The sequence below is a fragment of the Artemia franciscana genome, chromosome 8, assembly GCF_032884065.1.
Source record: "Artemia franciscana chromosome 8, ASM3288406v1, whole genome shotgun sequence".
NCBI classification, from domain to species: Eukaryota; Metazoa; Arthropoda; class Branchiopoda; order Anostraca; family Artemiidae; genus Artemia; species Artemia franciscana.
The window spans coordinates 36,989,722-37,004,618 of NC_088870.1; the positions used below are offsets into that span (position 1 = coordinate 36,989,722).

The following is a 14,897-nucleotide window of genomic DNA, read 5'->3' on the forward strand; positions in this document are numbered from 1 at the left end:
GTAAGTGAAAGTAAGACCAGTTAAGAGAGAACAAAAGCTACATCTGCTTTAGTCATGGGCAAAGATTCTACAAAGTTTTCACCTTACAAAACCAAAGAATCCACCTTCCTTATGTTTGTAAGTAATTATATCTACGTAAGTGAAGCTAAGACCAGTTTAGAGAGAACAAAGCTATATCTGCTTTAGTCATTGGCAAAGATAATACTAAATTTTCCATCTTACAAAACCAAAAAATCCACCTTCCTTATGTTGGCAAGTAATTCTATCTATGTAAGTGAAGCTAAGACCAGTTTAAAGAGAACAAAAGCTAGATCTGCTTTAGTCATGGGCAAAGATTCTACTAAATTTTCAATATACATAACTAAAAAAAAAAACTATAAGATTCTAGTCGCACCGTGTCAAAATTCTTATGTTTCCAAATGTAAATATGCGTACACCCTGCTTCTTCTCAAATCCTCCTAGGTTGCACACGTCACAAACTATAAAGATGAGCGAGAATATGCTAATTGGTAAAATCATTTCAAACATATTAATAATAATTCCTTGTTGTGAGATTTGTTATCGAAGGTTCAATAGTTCTTTGTTAGAAGTTAATTAGAAAAGCCAAAATAATTTAAAATGTTAATCCCGGAGCAAGTTTTCTTGACGGTTCCTTTTAAGTTCAGGTGTGTTTTTTTGTGGAAACATGTTTTTTGACAAGTTAGTAAAGAGAAAATCCAGACTAACTTTGGGTTTTGCCCAAGGAAAGCCTTTGCAATGCTCCAGTGTATATCATCAAGATAACCAGTGAACTTTTGATGACATTTTCTTCTTAGATACGTTACCTTAATGATTTTCTTTGTGAAAAGATTAACAGAAAAAGGTCATGTACTGCAAACTAAATTTTAGCATTTCCAGACCATATCCAAAAAGTAGCACATTCAGAGCCTAACATTAACATTAAACGAACAAAATATAAGCGACTTAGATATTATTCAGACGTTTCTTAAAGTACCAAATACAGCAAAATACTAACATTTTCGTCCCCCCTCCCAATGGACCTATCTCAGCTCTATTCATCCTGTAGACCGTGCTTTTCTGAGATATTACATTTAGTTGTTTCAAAAATCATCAATTTTGCAGCACAGTTGGATATTACTGTCAGTGTTGCCCATTGAACTTTGAAAATAAATGAGCAAAACTGACTACTCAAATTTGACAACACTTTTCGTCCATAAAAATTAAGCATTTTACTATTTAACTATTTTAAAAAATAGTAATAAAAAATAAAAGTTTTTACTATTTTAAAAAGTAGAGTTGAGAGAAAGAGTCAAACTTTAGCGTAAAGGGCGAGGCGTTGAGGAGGGAACAGCCCCTTTCATATACGGGGTAATTTCTATTCGTTTATGTTTTAATGTCGCTCCTTACTTTCAGTTAAAACAAAAACTTGTTTTATTTTTATTTTATCATAGTAAGGTATCATTAAGTTGGCATATTAAGGTTTTTATGGCACTTGGTATTTACCAAGTGACGTATAGCAATAGGAAATTCTGTCGGTTTGTCGGTCCCGGTTTTGCTAGTTTAGGCACTTCCAGATAAGCTAGGGCGATGAAATTTGGCAGGCGTATCAGGAACCAGACCAGATTAAATTCAAAAGAGTCGTTTCCCTGATTCAACCATCTGGGGGAGTGGGGGACGGTTAATCCGGAAAAAATTAGAAAAATGAGGTATTTTAACTTACGAACCGGTGATCGGTTCTTAATGAAATTAATATTTAGAAGGATCTCATATCTCAGATCTCTTATTTAAAATCCCGAACGCATCCAGTGACATTGGGGGGAGTTGGGGGCACCTAAAATCACGGAATACGCTTAGAGTGGAGACATCGGCATGAAACTTGGTGGGAAAAATAAGCAAAAGTCCTAGATACGTGGTTGACATAACCGGACTGAATCCGCTCTCTTTGGGGGAGTTGGAGGGGGGGTTAATTCGGAAAAATTAGAAAAATTGAGGCATTTTGAACTTAAGAACGGGTGACCGTTCGCAAGGTATTCTTAAATTGGATATTTAGAAGAAACCCATATCTCAGAGCTCTTATTTTAAATCCCAGCCAGATCTGGTGACATTGGGAAGGGGAAGGGAGTTGGAGGAGGAAACCGGATATCTTGGAAAACGCTTAGAGTGGAGAGATCGGAATTAATCTTGGTGGGTAGAATAAACGAATGTCGTAGATACGTGATTAACGCAACCGGACTGTATCCACTCTCTTTGGGGAGTCACGGGAAGGTCCATTGCTTTGGAGAGTTCGGTTGTTCTAGAAATTCTAGGACGATGAAAATTGATAGGCGTGTCAGGGACCTGCACAAATTGATTTGATAAAGTCGTTTTCCCCGATTCAAAAATGAGTTCAAATGATTCAAATGAATTAATTCAAATGAGTCGTTTTCTCAGAGCTCTTATTTCAAATCCCGACCAGGATTAGCCTCCTGATCTTCCTTTTAAATCAATCTATTGATTCTTAGAATTTTTCTAGAGCTCATGCCATATGAGCTCTTGGCTTTTGGCTTTTCCGAGCTCGTCACAAGTTCCATATGAGCTCTTAGCTCTTGTTTTGGATGTCATAGTAAGATAATATACCCGCTTTCGGCTGGCTGCTATTTCGCAGTATCATTAGTTATTGATAAAATATCGTAATTAATTAACAGAATGTATAGGGGTCTAGGCGAAGTTTTATCGGTAGTCGGTTAACTGAGGGCATCTACTTTACGGCAATTCAAATTACACAAAAAGGTTGTTTATTTGTAAAGCTATGCTTTCAAATATCAAGTGCACTCACCTGAAGATGCTTTTCTGTTTTGGATTTTTGCAGCTTTCCTATCTAACTATAAAGGTATCAAGCAAACCTACTTATCTTTATCTCGAAGTAAAAACTATTTTCTTAGGTGCGGTGACGGGTATATTACTTTACAGATGGCAGTAAGCAATAACAACATTTATAGGGTTTTCTTGTCGTTCCAACATTGAGCTCCAGAAAAAATTGTTGATCGAATCAGTATTAAATTAATTTACAAAACACGAGAATTTCTGATTTAAAGATAAATTTCGATTAAGTATTTCTTTTTCCAAGATAACGGCGATATAAGAAAAATTACTTTCAAAGCATTAATGATATTCGTAATTTAACGCATACATCTCCCATAAGATTTAAATACCCATTGGTCGATATCCAACAGCTTTGAACAGACGCGTATGCATGTTGCACTTTGCTTGGAGTGAAATCATACTAGGATGTTCAAAGAGTACTATTGGGGGCACAAAGAGAGCGTTTGGCCCCTCCAATTCCACCCCAGTACAAGCTTTTCAGAGGAACATTTGTCAGAACTTTTAACACTGATAGAGTAGGCTTGAATTTAGGGGAGCAAGTAGGTTGATAAAATAAGGCATGGAAATTGTGATTTCCCAAGGCATTTCCCACCTCGCCGCTTCAACCAACTTTAGCAGGAAAGTGCTTAGATCTATTTTAAAATTTATTGGACAATTAACTTAGGCTAAGGAGAGAGGGAGTGAACAAACCTTCACCTAGCTTCAGCGTTAAAGCGTCCACATTTACCTGAAATATTTTAGACAGGTGCTTACAGAACAATGGGACTAGAAATACAAAATTTTGAACCACTGACCTCCACACTCCAGACATTAAGTTTTACTGTTCGAGTTTTTCGTTTCCCGAAGATCGAATTGAAACCAAGAACAGTAGAGCATGTTAATCTTGATGAGTAAAGGTTTACACAATTATGATAATTGACCCATTATTTTATTCGCTTCCAGTATATTCTATGCAAGAAAAATTTGACTTTCGCAATACCATGCATAGGCAACGATTATAAATTGTATAGTGTCACAATGATGTAGTCTTGCAGTTATTGCTCAAGTACTCATGTGACAATAACTCGGTGATAGGCATAATTACCAGAAATACATTGGAAAAACATAATAGGCGCTAATTTCTTCATCAAAGTGAAACGTGGTTTCAACTTCCACATTCTGATTTTTTTTGAAAATATGAAAAAATTAGGTTAGGCTTTATGTTTTGGGGAAAAGTAACATGAAATTTTTTTATATGCACTGAACATTTTATAAGGAGCAAAATTGATTTGGAATCGAGAAATGGAGAGTAACGTTGGCTTTGAGCAGAAACTGTCTAATTTCAGATCTTCTCTAGGGAACGACTTTATTTTCTTAAAAGAACATTCTTCGCTGAAAATCCCATTTTAAGGTATTGATAGATCATCAACTGTAGGATTCAATCCATGGCAAAAAAAACGAGACCGAAAATTTTTTTGTCAACCAAGCTAACCAATGGTTACCAGAATCCTTCACTTTACCCATGCAACGTCAAACTAGTCCCAAACAAGAAATTTGCTATATTCGTATTTTCGTAATTTGTATTCGTAGTTTGCTATATTCGTAATTTGCTTAATAACCGCACCAACTACCATTAAAACTGAAGTAACTATTTTTTTGTTAGATTGCCAGGTGCGACGAGAAGAAATTAGCAATAGGAACAGAATAAGTGTATTCAACAAATGTTGCTTTGGAAAAAAGTATTCAAGTTTTACAATGCTCAGAAATGTAGCAGCAAAATTAGAGTCTGAGATGACAGTTTTCCAAGACTATTAAGTTACCTAGGTGAGCTATTGCCAAAATTTACCCCTGAATAATGTCTTAACTACATAATCAAAATAAAAGCAATAAAACTAGTTTTCATTAATTGATTGAAGGAGAGATTCTCCCTAAATTTCTCGTTCTCACTTCTTGTTACTAAATAAGCGACCAAGTATGAATATAAGATGGCAAGTAAAATTTGTTGTCAGTATTTTTTTTCTCTCTCTTTTTTCCGGGTCTGAAAAAAACTGAAGAAAATTAGTTGTCTGAAAATACAGTGCAAAGGTCCTAATACAAATGCTATATACTGTAGTATCCATAAGGAAAGTTTTTTCTTTTCTTTTCACTTTGCTCTTCTTTTATTGAAACCATTTAGCTTTTTGGAATATTTTTCATTGTCATTTTGTATTCTACAGAGTTTTACGTTTGTAATTGGAGTAAATATGCAGTATACAACTAGTGATGGTACTGCCTTTTCAAACTATGTTCCACTATTAAGTTTTTTATTGCAGTGAACCGGGTGTAGCGATAAACTAGTCTTGGGTTTGTTAATCGATTATATATATCGACTACATAATCTGTAACTATAATGACACCCTTCGTAAGATTTTAACCACCCTGTAAAATTATCAAATTTTGAATACGCGTAAAAACTTTAATAGTGAGAGTGGATCTGATATGAAATAAATCCGAGAAAGTAATAAAACTTACAGATATTATCGAGACACCACTCAGCGCAAAAACCAACATGACGCTTCAAAAATTCCTTATCGCGCCTCCATTTTTCCAACGACACAAGAGGGCTCAATTCAATCGCATTTAATCTTCTTTTGATCACTTTCATGTTATCACCTGCAAAAAGTCGTTTAGTTAACAATGCCCTTTAGAATACATATTATTCAGCTTTTTTAGCTAACCTTTTCATTATCACTCGCTATCATTAAACATAACAACACCCGTTTAAGATGATGTCGAAAACCCAAAGAAAAAAAACAGGAATATTCGTTTTTTTGCCAGATAATTCGGCCGTCCTCTCCCAAAACCTAATATCTGCACTCCTCACGTTTTCAAGATAATTACAAAATAATATAGTTTTCTATATTTAAACAGAAAAAATATATGAAGGTACGAAGTTTTGTCAATGAGTTTTTCCCGAAGCCTATTTTTTACCGTCTTCTCCACTCCCTATTCTGCTTGTCTCAGATACCTGGTTTTGTCAATCTAGTATGTCCATACTAGGATTTGGCTCCGGAAAGTCGGTAAAATCTGTTTTTACTCCTCTAGGTGCTAGGTTGTATCTACGAAAGTACATTAGATAGAACAATTCTAGGGACGCCATTGGACACGTACTGAAATTAGGGGAGGCCAATCAGCAACTGAAAATCCCATTTTCTGTAGATACTAGGTTTTGGCAAAGGATAATCAAACTGAACAATGGAATAGCATACCCTTATTGGTTGCTGAAACAGTTATTGTTGGGTCATTTAAGCCCCGTCCATTTCTACCCAAGCTAAGGGCCCGGCATCGAAATCAGCTAATAGGTTTTTTTTAATAGGCTTTTTCTTAAAACTGGCATATTGAAATTCCTCGCCACAAAAACGATCTAAAAAGGTTCAAACTTTAAAGAAGAATTTGCATTTTTCACAAGGGGTGCATCGAACTATGGTTACTTCATGACATCAAGAAGAGGCTCACATTGTCTGGGTTTGGAAGACAAGCGGCAACGGGAATCAATATATACAAGCATGCCGCGTAGCCGTGGCGGGGCCAGACTTCAAAATTGGCTATAATTTTTTTTTTGAAACTGGCATATTGATTTTTTCTGGCCACGAAAACGAACTAAATAGGTCACAACTTAAGGGAGAGTTAAAAATTTTTCCCAGGGTGGTTATATCAAATCTATGGTAACGTCATGACTTTAAGAAAGGCTGCGGTTAGAAGACAAATGAAAATGAGAATCAATATATACAAACTTTCCGCATAGCCGTACCAGGGCCTGGCGCCACTGCGATTAAAAGACGTCTGAAGCAGAAGGTGATAAAACCACATCCAGTACCAAAAGACATAGAGATCGGGCCAACAGTAACCGAAACACTAAGTAACCAAATTGCAAAGTAATTTTACAAAGGCACTACTTCTAATCTAAGGTCCATTTGCTTAAACCGAGTACATACAGCAAGACATGATTTAACTTTCATCGGTTGGAAAAGACACATCATTTGAAAAACAAGAAGGAATTTTGTCCAACAGCCTGAACCATCAAATGTGACAAGACGTATCCAAAAAGCTAAAGCAAAATGCATGAAAAAAATATTTAAGAGGCTATTTAACGAAAATGAAGCACAAATGACTGTCATTAGAAAACAAGCGAAAGTAAGAATGCTACTAAAAAAAAAAGGTGAAGGATACGGCATTAGACTTTACAGTCCGTACCGGCGGTGCTGATCTCCGTTTCTTGGCCCTTCAGCCAGGAAGTGCAATGGGGGGTTGGGGGCCAGCCATCCTGTGCTTTCTACTAGCAACTCACCACAACAACTAGCCGCATGAGGCTAACACAGCTACGCACGCTCCTCCTCCATACCAATCTATTCCAAGTATCCCTCTTTACACCCTCTAGGGAAGTTCTCATTTCCTTTAAACTTTTCTTTGACATTCTTCCTCCCCTACCGCGGACAACCTGCTTTCCGTTTAGCCCTAGACAGTTGGCTGAAAAGGATAAATTTGGCAATCTGTCATCCTTCATCTACAGAACGTGCCCTAACCACCTGAACCTTTCTCTCATTATAGCCCTAGAAAGCGGGATTGAACCACACTTTTCGTACATTTATAGTATTTGGCGTCACCACTTACCTTACATTGTTAACTTATTAACAAAAAATTTTTCGGTTTCGTAACACGAAGCCGGAGTTCCACGCTCATAAGAATTCTGCAAAAACATATCCACGACAAGACAATTCCAAACACAAATTTAAATCAAAATTAGTTTTTGTTTTATTTGTGAGGGTCAGAGTTGAACGGATAAAAACCTACTCAAGGTGATTTCTTTGGAATAATTTCTTCGGATTTCAATTCTAATTGTAGTTTTGTTTGTGTTGGTAGGCATATAAACTATCTTTTTTTTAACGATTTTGGTATGGTAAAATGGAATATTACCTTTACATATGGCTGAACTTTTGGCCTACAGATTAGTTAAAGCCATCTTTAAAGCCCTTAAATTCCGATGGCTCATGTATGTCTGTATTTGATGGACATAAACCCTTAATAAGGTAGAGAAAATATTTAAAGGTTAATGACCAACTCACATTAAATTTGGTTAATGTTCAAATTGCGAATTATCTCGTTTAATTGATTGGCTACTGCAACCCATAAGTAGTAATTGCAATTGTTTGTAACTTTTCATATAATTGCGCGCATGGTATGAATTGAGTGTGTGACACAAGGTCATGGCGGCGATGACCTATTGATCCTCGTAACATAAGGTCATATCAAACCAATCATAACAGAAAAGTCATAACGCCTAGAGCGTAGAGGCTGTCATTATTTAAGGTTATTTTGCCCTGTGGCATACAGAATATCATTACACAAGGATGTAATATCTACGACGTTGACTTATAGATTTGTTTCTCGCAAAAATAGTAGCCCTTGTTTGGGGTAAGCTATATTTTGCTGCGAAATATTGTATTTGTTTAATCAAATTAAAAAATGTGTTCAGCAATTTTGGCTGCTACGTTAGGGTATTTGATTTTGCAACAGTGAAGTCAGCTAAAGTTCAATTTGGGAAATTTTGGAGGTGATTTTAACCTATGTATTTTTCTATTAAAGAATTTATACTTAGTTATCAAGAGAACGGAATTTATTATTTTACTCATTATTTAGAGGTTCATTTAAAAATCCAAAAACTGTAGACACTTTAGTAGCACAGCTAGTGTTTATTAGTTTTCTTTGAGTATATATTTTTATATGTAAATTTAAAAATTGCCATGTAGTCTGCTACTTTGGTACCCCATTTTTTTAGTGTGGTGTAAGTGGTCAGAATAGGCCTTCGCCGCGCGCACAATTCTTTGTTTTGGACTTGTACTCTTTAAGTAAAGGTTCCATCTTTTGCCTTGATTTCTAACCCTTTCTAGAGATTGGTTACTGGCATCCCTGGTGGTATGCTAAAAACATGAACCAAAACAGTAAAGAGGTGAATTTTTTGTGTCTTAATTATATTTTAATCATTTGGGTGCGGTGAACCGAATATTTATGGTGTGGAATAATGCTCATTACATAAGGTCATAACACTTAGGGTGTACAGGCCATCGTTATATAAAGTCATAACACCTTAGCCGTACAGACCGGCGTTACAAAAGGTCATAACACCATTGGGTGTACACGCCACCATTACGTAAGGTCATAAAATCTTGGGTGTACAGGCTGTCATTACATAAGGTCATAGCACCTTGGGTGTACATGCTGTCATTGCATAAGGTCATAAAATCTTGGGCATAGAAACTGCCGTTACATGAGGTCATAACACCTTGGATGTACAGGCCGCCATTGCCTAAGGTCAGAACCAATTGGGCGTATAGACCATCATTACATAAGGTCATAACGTCTCAGGAATACAGGCCGCCATTACACAAGGTCTTGACACCTTGGACGTAGAGAGCGTCATTGCATAGTATTGTAATGACTACAGTGTTGGCCTATAGGTCTGCTCTGGCATGAGGTAAGTGGTTTTGGTTAATACAGCTGAATTTACTTCCAGCGTCTAGTTATAAGTCATTTTAAGACACGGTATTTTCTTTGACCCTCTTGGCATCCAGGAACGAGTGAAGCGCATAATATTACGATGCATTTGTAGCTTTACAGTCACCACAAGTGAACCTAAAGTTCATTTTGTTGTCAACATCTGGACATGTAGAAGGCAGAAAGTTCATATTAGTTGACAGAGAGTCATTCTTGGCCTTAGAGTTTTCTACAGGAGTGGCTCTAAGCATGAATCATACAGTAAACTATCCCGAAAACTGGTAAAGTTCTTCAAATCTGTCAATACATGTCAGCAACATCTTTCAAATATGCTTTCTAGAGCCTACTACTTAAGATTGATGTTTATAAAAAGAGATACTGTCTCGAAATCAATTCCTGACTTCGCTCAGGAGTTTGAAAATAAATAGAGATCGTCATCTTTGGAAAGTATTTCTTATTTTCTACCGACTTTAAGGACCTAACTCACAGACTGAGGTTAGGGTTCAACTTCAAAAACAAAAACTTATCAGTTCAAAGTGCCCCCCGTTCAAAGTTCCACCGTGAGCTATGGCCTCCCTCAAACCATCCAACTGCATGATTAAATGGGCAAGAGGCTTCTGCGCAATTACCCAAATTCATTACTACAGAACAATGTAAGGACCATTATGATTCTCGATTCTCCTACACAGACTTAGGTTCATGCTCACCGAGAAGTCAGAATTGCAATCTAGGCAAAGGATGAGATTTTTCGGATGCCTGGTAGACCTGGAGGTATAGAGGGTGTACCTCCCCCGGAAAAGATTCAGGACTTGATCTATACAATCAAAAAAGCTATAAAAAAAATGTATACCTCAGTGACACAGCTGATGAAGCAGATGAGAATCATCAACGCTAACTCAAGAGCAATTCCTCTCAACAGACTGCATCTCAGAAAAGGTTAGTTACCGATGCTCCGGTTGAAGGATAGGTCGTGGAACAGCATTGATTTAAACACCCGATTACGACAGAAATGGAAGAGGCATTTTTACCGTGGCTCAACGAAAATTGACTGAGTCAAGGCCTTCCTCTCAAGTCCTGGTGCTTCCAAAACAAGATTCACCGATAGCTTAACTTACGGGTTGGCGGGATATCTAGAGAATTCACATCAGGACACTTCTGGGACTTGGTCCCCAGAATAGAAAATCTCTTCACATAAACTGCCTCGAGATGAGAGCTATAGTTAAAACGATTGAAGTCTTTGCAGAAGAGCTAATAAACGAGGTATTCATGGTAGTTACAGACACCTCGACAGTAGTCAACTACATAGACAAAGAGGGCAGAACCCATTCCTTCGCCCTGAAAAGGAATCCATAAAATCTCCTCAAGATTACTATGACCCTGAACATTCAGTTGAGGGAAAGATACATCGCACTCAACCTATTGGCAGACACATCGTCACGAGAAGGAAAAGGTCTGCCCACGGGATGGAGTCTCAGCGAGAGTGTCTTCAGAGCACTGTCAAAATAGTAAGGATTACAAGAAGTCAATTGAACCGGGGGATCGACGCACATTTCTCACAAGTTCTACATTCTCTTGCGATTTCCTCCATTTGCCCTGATCCCAAAGGTTCTAGAAAACGCTTATAAACCTATGAACTGCGAAATAACACTAATTGCTCCAAAATAGCCTCGCAAAGCATAGCTCACGGATCATCTCAACTGGCTAATAGACTTGCCTATCCCCGTCGGAGATCAGGCCGATCTCCTCCGGCAAGCTCGACTGCACTACCCAACACTAAGAAATCTAAATTTACACGGCTGGAAGTTATCGAGCGTGGGCTCGAAAACAAATGGTCTTCTCAGGGATTAGCCAGTACAATCGCAAGGCCCCAGTGACGATCTACAATGGAACTATATAATATAAAGCGGCAAGTTTTTCTGGGTTTGTGTAGCGAAAGTAAGACTAATCCACTCGAAGCCAATGCTCAGACAGTAGCAGTATTCATGATACATCTAAGGCATAGTCGAAACCTTGCACCATCAACAATAGAAGGTTATAAAGCAGCAGTATGTGAAACACTTGCTCTACCTACAGGAAAAGATATCAGTAAAGACACTTGTTTGACGAAAATAATAAAAAAATTCTTGCATGTCCCAACGAACTTAATAAGATGTTCCTGCCTGGGACATGGACCATTTCCTAAAGTTCCTAAAATCCCCAAGAGTTCTTGACTGGTCGAACATCAGCATGAAAGATTTTACTCTCAAGACGGTATTCATATTTGCAATAGCATCTGATCGGCATAGGAGCAAAATTCACAAATTGTCTTTCATTGGAGCATAATTTTCAGATAATTTAGTAACCCTCAGGTTTTTTCCTTCGTTTAGAACCAAGACCATGAACCCCCACAGGAACCTCCTTCTACTCTTTTACCCGCGCTAGATGTAGATCCAGACCTGTATCCAGTGAGGATATTACCGACCTAAACGAAACGAACGGCTAACGTGGCGATCAGAAATGAGAGAAAGATATTGTTTAACCCCATTTATCCCATTTTTCTAAGATAACATTACGAAAAGTAACAGCGGGAACTATTTGTTCTTAGAGAAAACATTTCATATCAATGGCACACGATACAGCAGAAGAACATCGTACAAAAAGGAAAGCACAGGGCATAAGATCCATGGCTGCTTCATTGATCAAAAACGCACAAAACGCATAAGACGCACAAAACGAAACGGTTACAACAATCGAAGCGCAAAATTCTCCAAACCAACATAAAAAATTCAAACGTTCAGCATCCACAAGTTTATGAGATCCGTTTTTTGGGACCCAAAAAAAGGATTTTAAAGAGGATTTTATGCAGATTGAAACAAAAATTACTCTATTTTTATTGCTATACTGTACAATATCTACAGAGGGCTATCCAAAACAGAAAAAAGGCTTGTTGGCTGGTGGAGTTTTTCTGACTAATGACATTGCCCGTCTTCACAGTGCTCATGAAGCCCAACAGCTCCTTGGCAATTCAAATGGAGCATTTTTGGATATACCCACCATATAATCTCACCTTAACACCAAATCACTATCATCTTTTCTCTGAGTTTAAGAAGCAGTTTCGGATGAAGCAGCATTTCCAAACTGAATAGGAGCTAAAAGAAACCATCACAACTCACTTAAAATGATTGGCAGCGATATTTTGAGGGTATGTTATAAATTATAGGGGATATTATCGTCAATGTATCCATGTAGAAAAGTAACCTTACTTGGAAATTCCTTTTAGTAAATAAATCAATTTTGATATTTTCACCCGTCTTTTCTTTACAGTAAATCTGAGTGTGACTATCTAATCTAAGGTCGACGATAATTGGATAAAGAGGCTGGTCTAATACGGAGGCTAACAGAAAATCCTAATTATCGTCGATTTTTTGAAGATGCATTTCACTGCACAGTAGTCCGTTCATGCACTTATTGAAGTAAGAGCGTATGATTTTCAGACATATTTACTTTCAAAAAATACACTGCTTTTAAGAATTCAACGCGTCACCACATGAATAAAGCACCAAAAGCTCAAATGTTCCCCATCTGACAGCAATGCCTCGTCCGACTAACATTACCTTACGAATCACATCTAAATGATCAAAGTAAAACAGTTCAAAATAGGGATGTTTCAAAATAGTTCAAAAACTCTACAACCATAATTTTTTTTATTATTAACATATAAATCAACAGTATATACTTCTGATGCTAATTGCGATTTGGGGGTGGAAGGACAGTTAGTTCGGAAAAATTAGAAAAAATGAGGTATTTTTAATTTACGAAGAGGCTATCGGATCTTAACGAAATTTGACATTTGGAAAGACCTCGTGTCCCAGACCTCTTATTTTAAATCCCGGCCAGATACGGTGACATTTGGGGGAGCTGGAGGGGGAGACCGGAAATCTTGGGAAACGCTTAGAGTGGAGAAATCGGGATGAAACTTGGTGGAAAGAATAAGCACAATACCTGATTGATATACGCGGACCAAATCCGATCTCTTTGGGGAGGGGGGATTTGGGTGGATTTCCAGCGCTTTAGCGAGTTAGGTGCCATATGAGCTCTTCGCTCTTCCAACCCCGTCACAAGTGCCATATGAGCTTTTGGCTCTTGTTTGTTTAAATTCGGGTCGTTATTTTTACATAACGCCAGGATATCTGGTTCTACCTCCACAGAAAAATCCCCCTCCACACGGAAATATCCTCTGGACAAACCAATACTGACGACCAGGACAATTACCCTTAAAATCTCCATACATTGAAATTGAATCGGTAAAGAGAAAATAAGACATACAAAGAAATTTCTTATGAGAATACTGGCAAATTCCCCCACTGTAAAATCCCCCCTGAAAAGTTCATCCCCTGGAAACATCCCTCTCCAAGGCAAAATCTCCCCTTCCCACCTGAAAAATGTATGCATACTTCCCAATAACAAATATTGTACGGAGACAATGGGCAAATTTTACAACATGAAGACCTTTTCTCATGGGCAGTGGGGGCTATTTCATCTCCAAAGACATACTTATTAGGCTTTTCAACTATGCTGAACAAAAGAGCTATCACAAAATTTTGATCGGACGATACTGGGGAAACAAATGGCATGGGAGGGGGCCTAGTTGCCCTCCAAGATTTTGTTCACTTAAATAGGGCACTACAACGTTTCACTTCTGTTAGAATGAGCCCTCTCCCACCGTTTTAGGCCTAGAAAAAAACAACAAATAAACACGCATCCGTGATCTTTCTTTTGGCAAAAATTATAAAATTCCAAATTTTGGCAGATAGGAGCTCGAAACCTCTGCATTTGCGTTCTGTGATATGCTGAATCTGATGGATAATTTTCGTTAAAATTCTATGACTTCTAGCGGGTCTTTCCTCATTTTTTCAAAAATCAGACAAATTTTCTCAGGTTCGCAGCTTTTGATGGGTAAGACTAAACGTAATGAAACTTGCATATTTGGAATCGGCATAATAAGCCAAGTCTTTTAATATATATCTATTGGCATCAAACTTTCGTTTTTTAGAGTTTCTGTAAGCATTAAGCCGAGTCGCTCCTTACTTAGCTACAGTTCATTATCACGAACTGTTTGATATCAATAGCTAGTAATATGAATTCTCAACTGTAAAAAGATATTCGAGAATCGATCGAAATCAGGAAATAGTAATCCATATTATAAACCCCAAAGATTCAGATGTTTCAAAATAGTGCGAAGAATTCCAAATCTTGATGCAAACTTATGGAGTTGGTCTATTATTGTAACTCTACCAACAAATAAAATAATAATCAAATATTTGTTTTAAAACCAAAAGATAGTCATTCATGGGATTAGACTTAGTCTCATTTTAAAAAAAAGCGTACTGAGTTGTGCTAATTCATGCTAAATAAAACATCCCAAATTCTTTTATTTTCCTAAGGTACTCTAAAACCATGCCTAAAACACTTCTTATTTATACTGCACAGAAATATAATAATATTTTGTGTTTTCAGTAAAGCGCCAATTTTCGATAATCCTAAGA

General features: G+C 37.3%; 1 protein-coding gene across 2 annotated transcripts in view; it reads right to left on the reverse strand.

The window, feature by feature from the left end:
• Positions 1-14,897, reverse strand: part of LOC136030373 (RING finger and SPRY domain-containing protein 1-like) — a 227,843-nt gene that overhangs the window by 104,381 nt on the left and 108,565 nt on the right. For both annotated transcript variants that reach the window (XM_065709295.1, XM_065709296.1), the window contains exon 6: positions 5,353-5,493. In XM_065709295.1, coding sequence (XP_065565367.1) covers positions 5,353-5,493 — 141 coding nt within the window. The remainder of the gene's footprint in view (positions 1-5,352; positions 5,494-14,897) is intronic.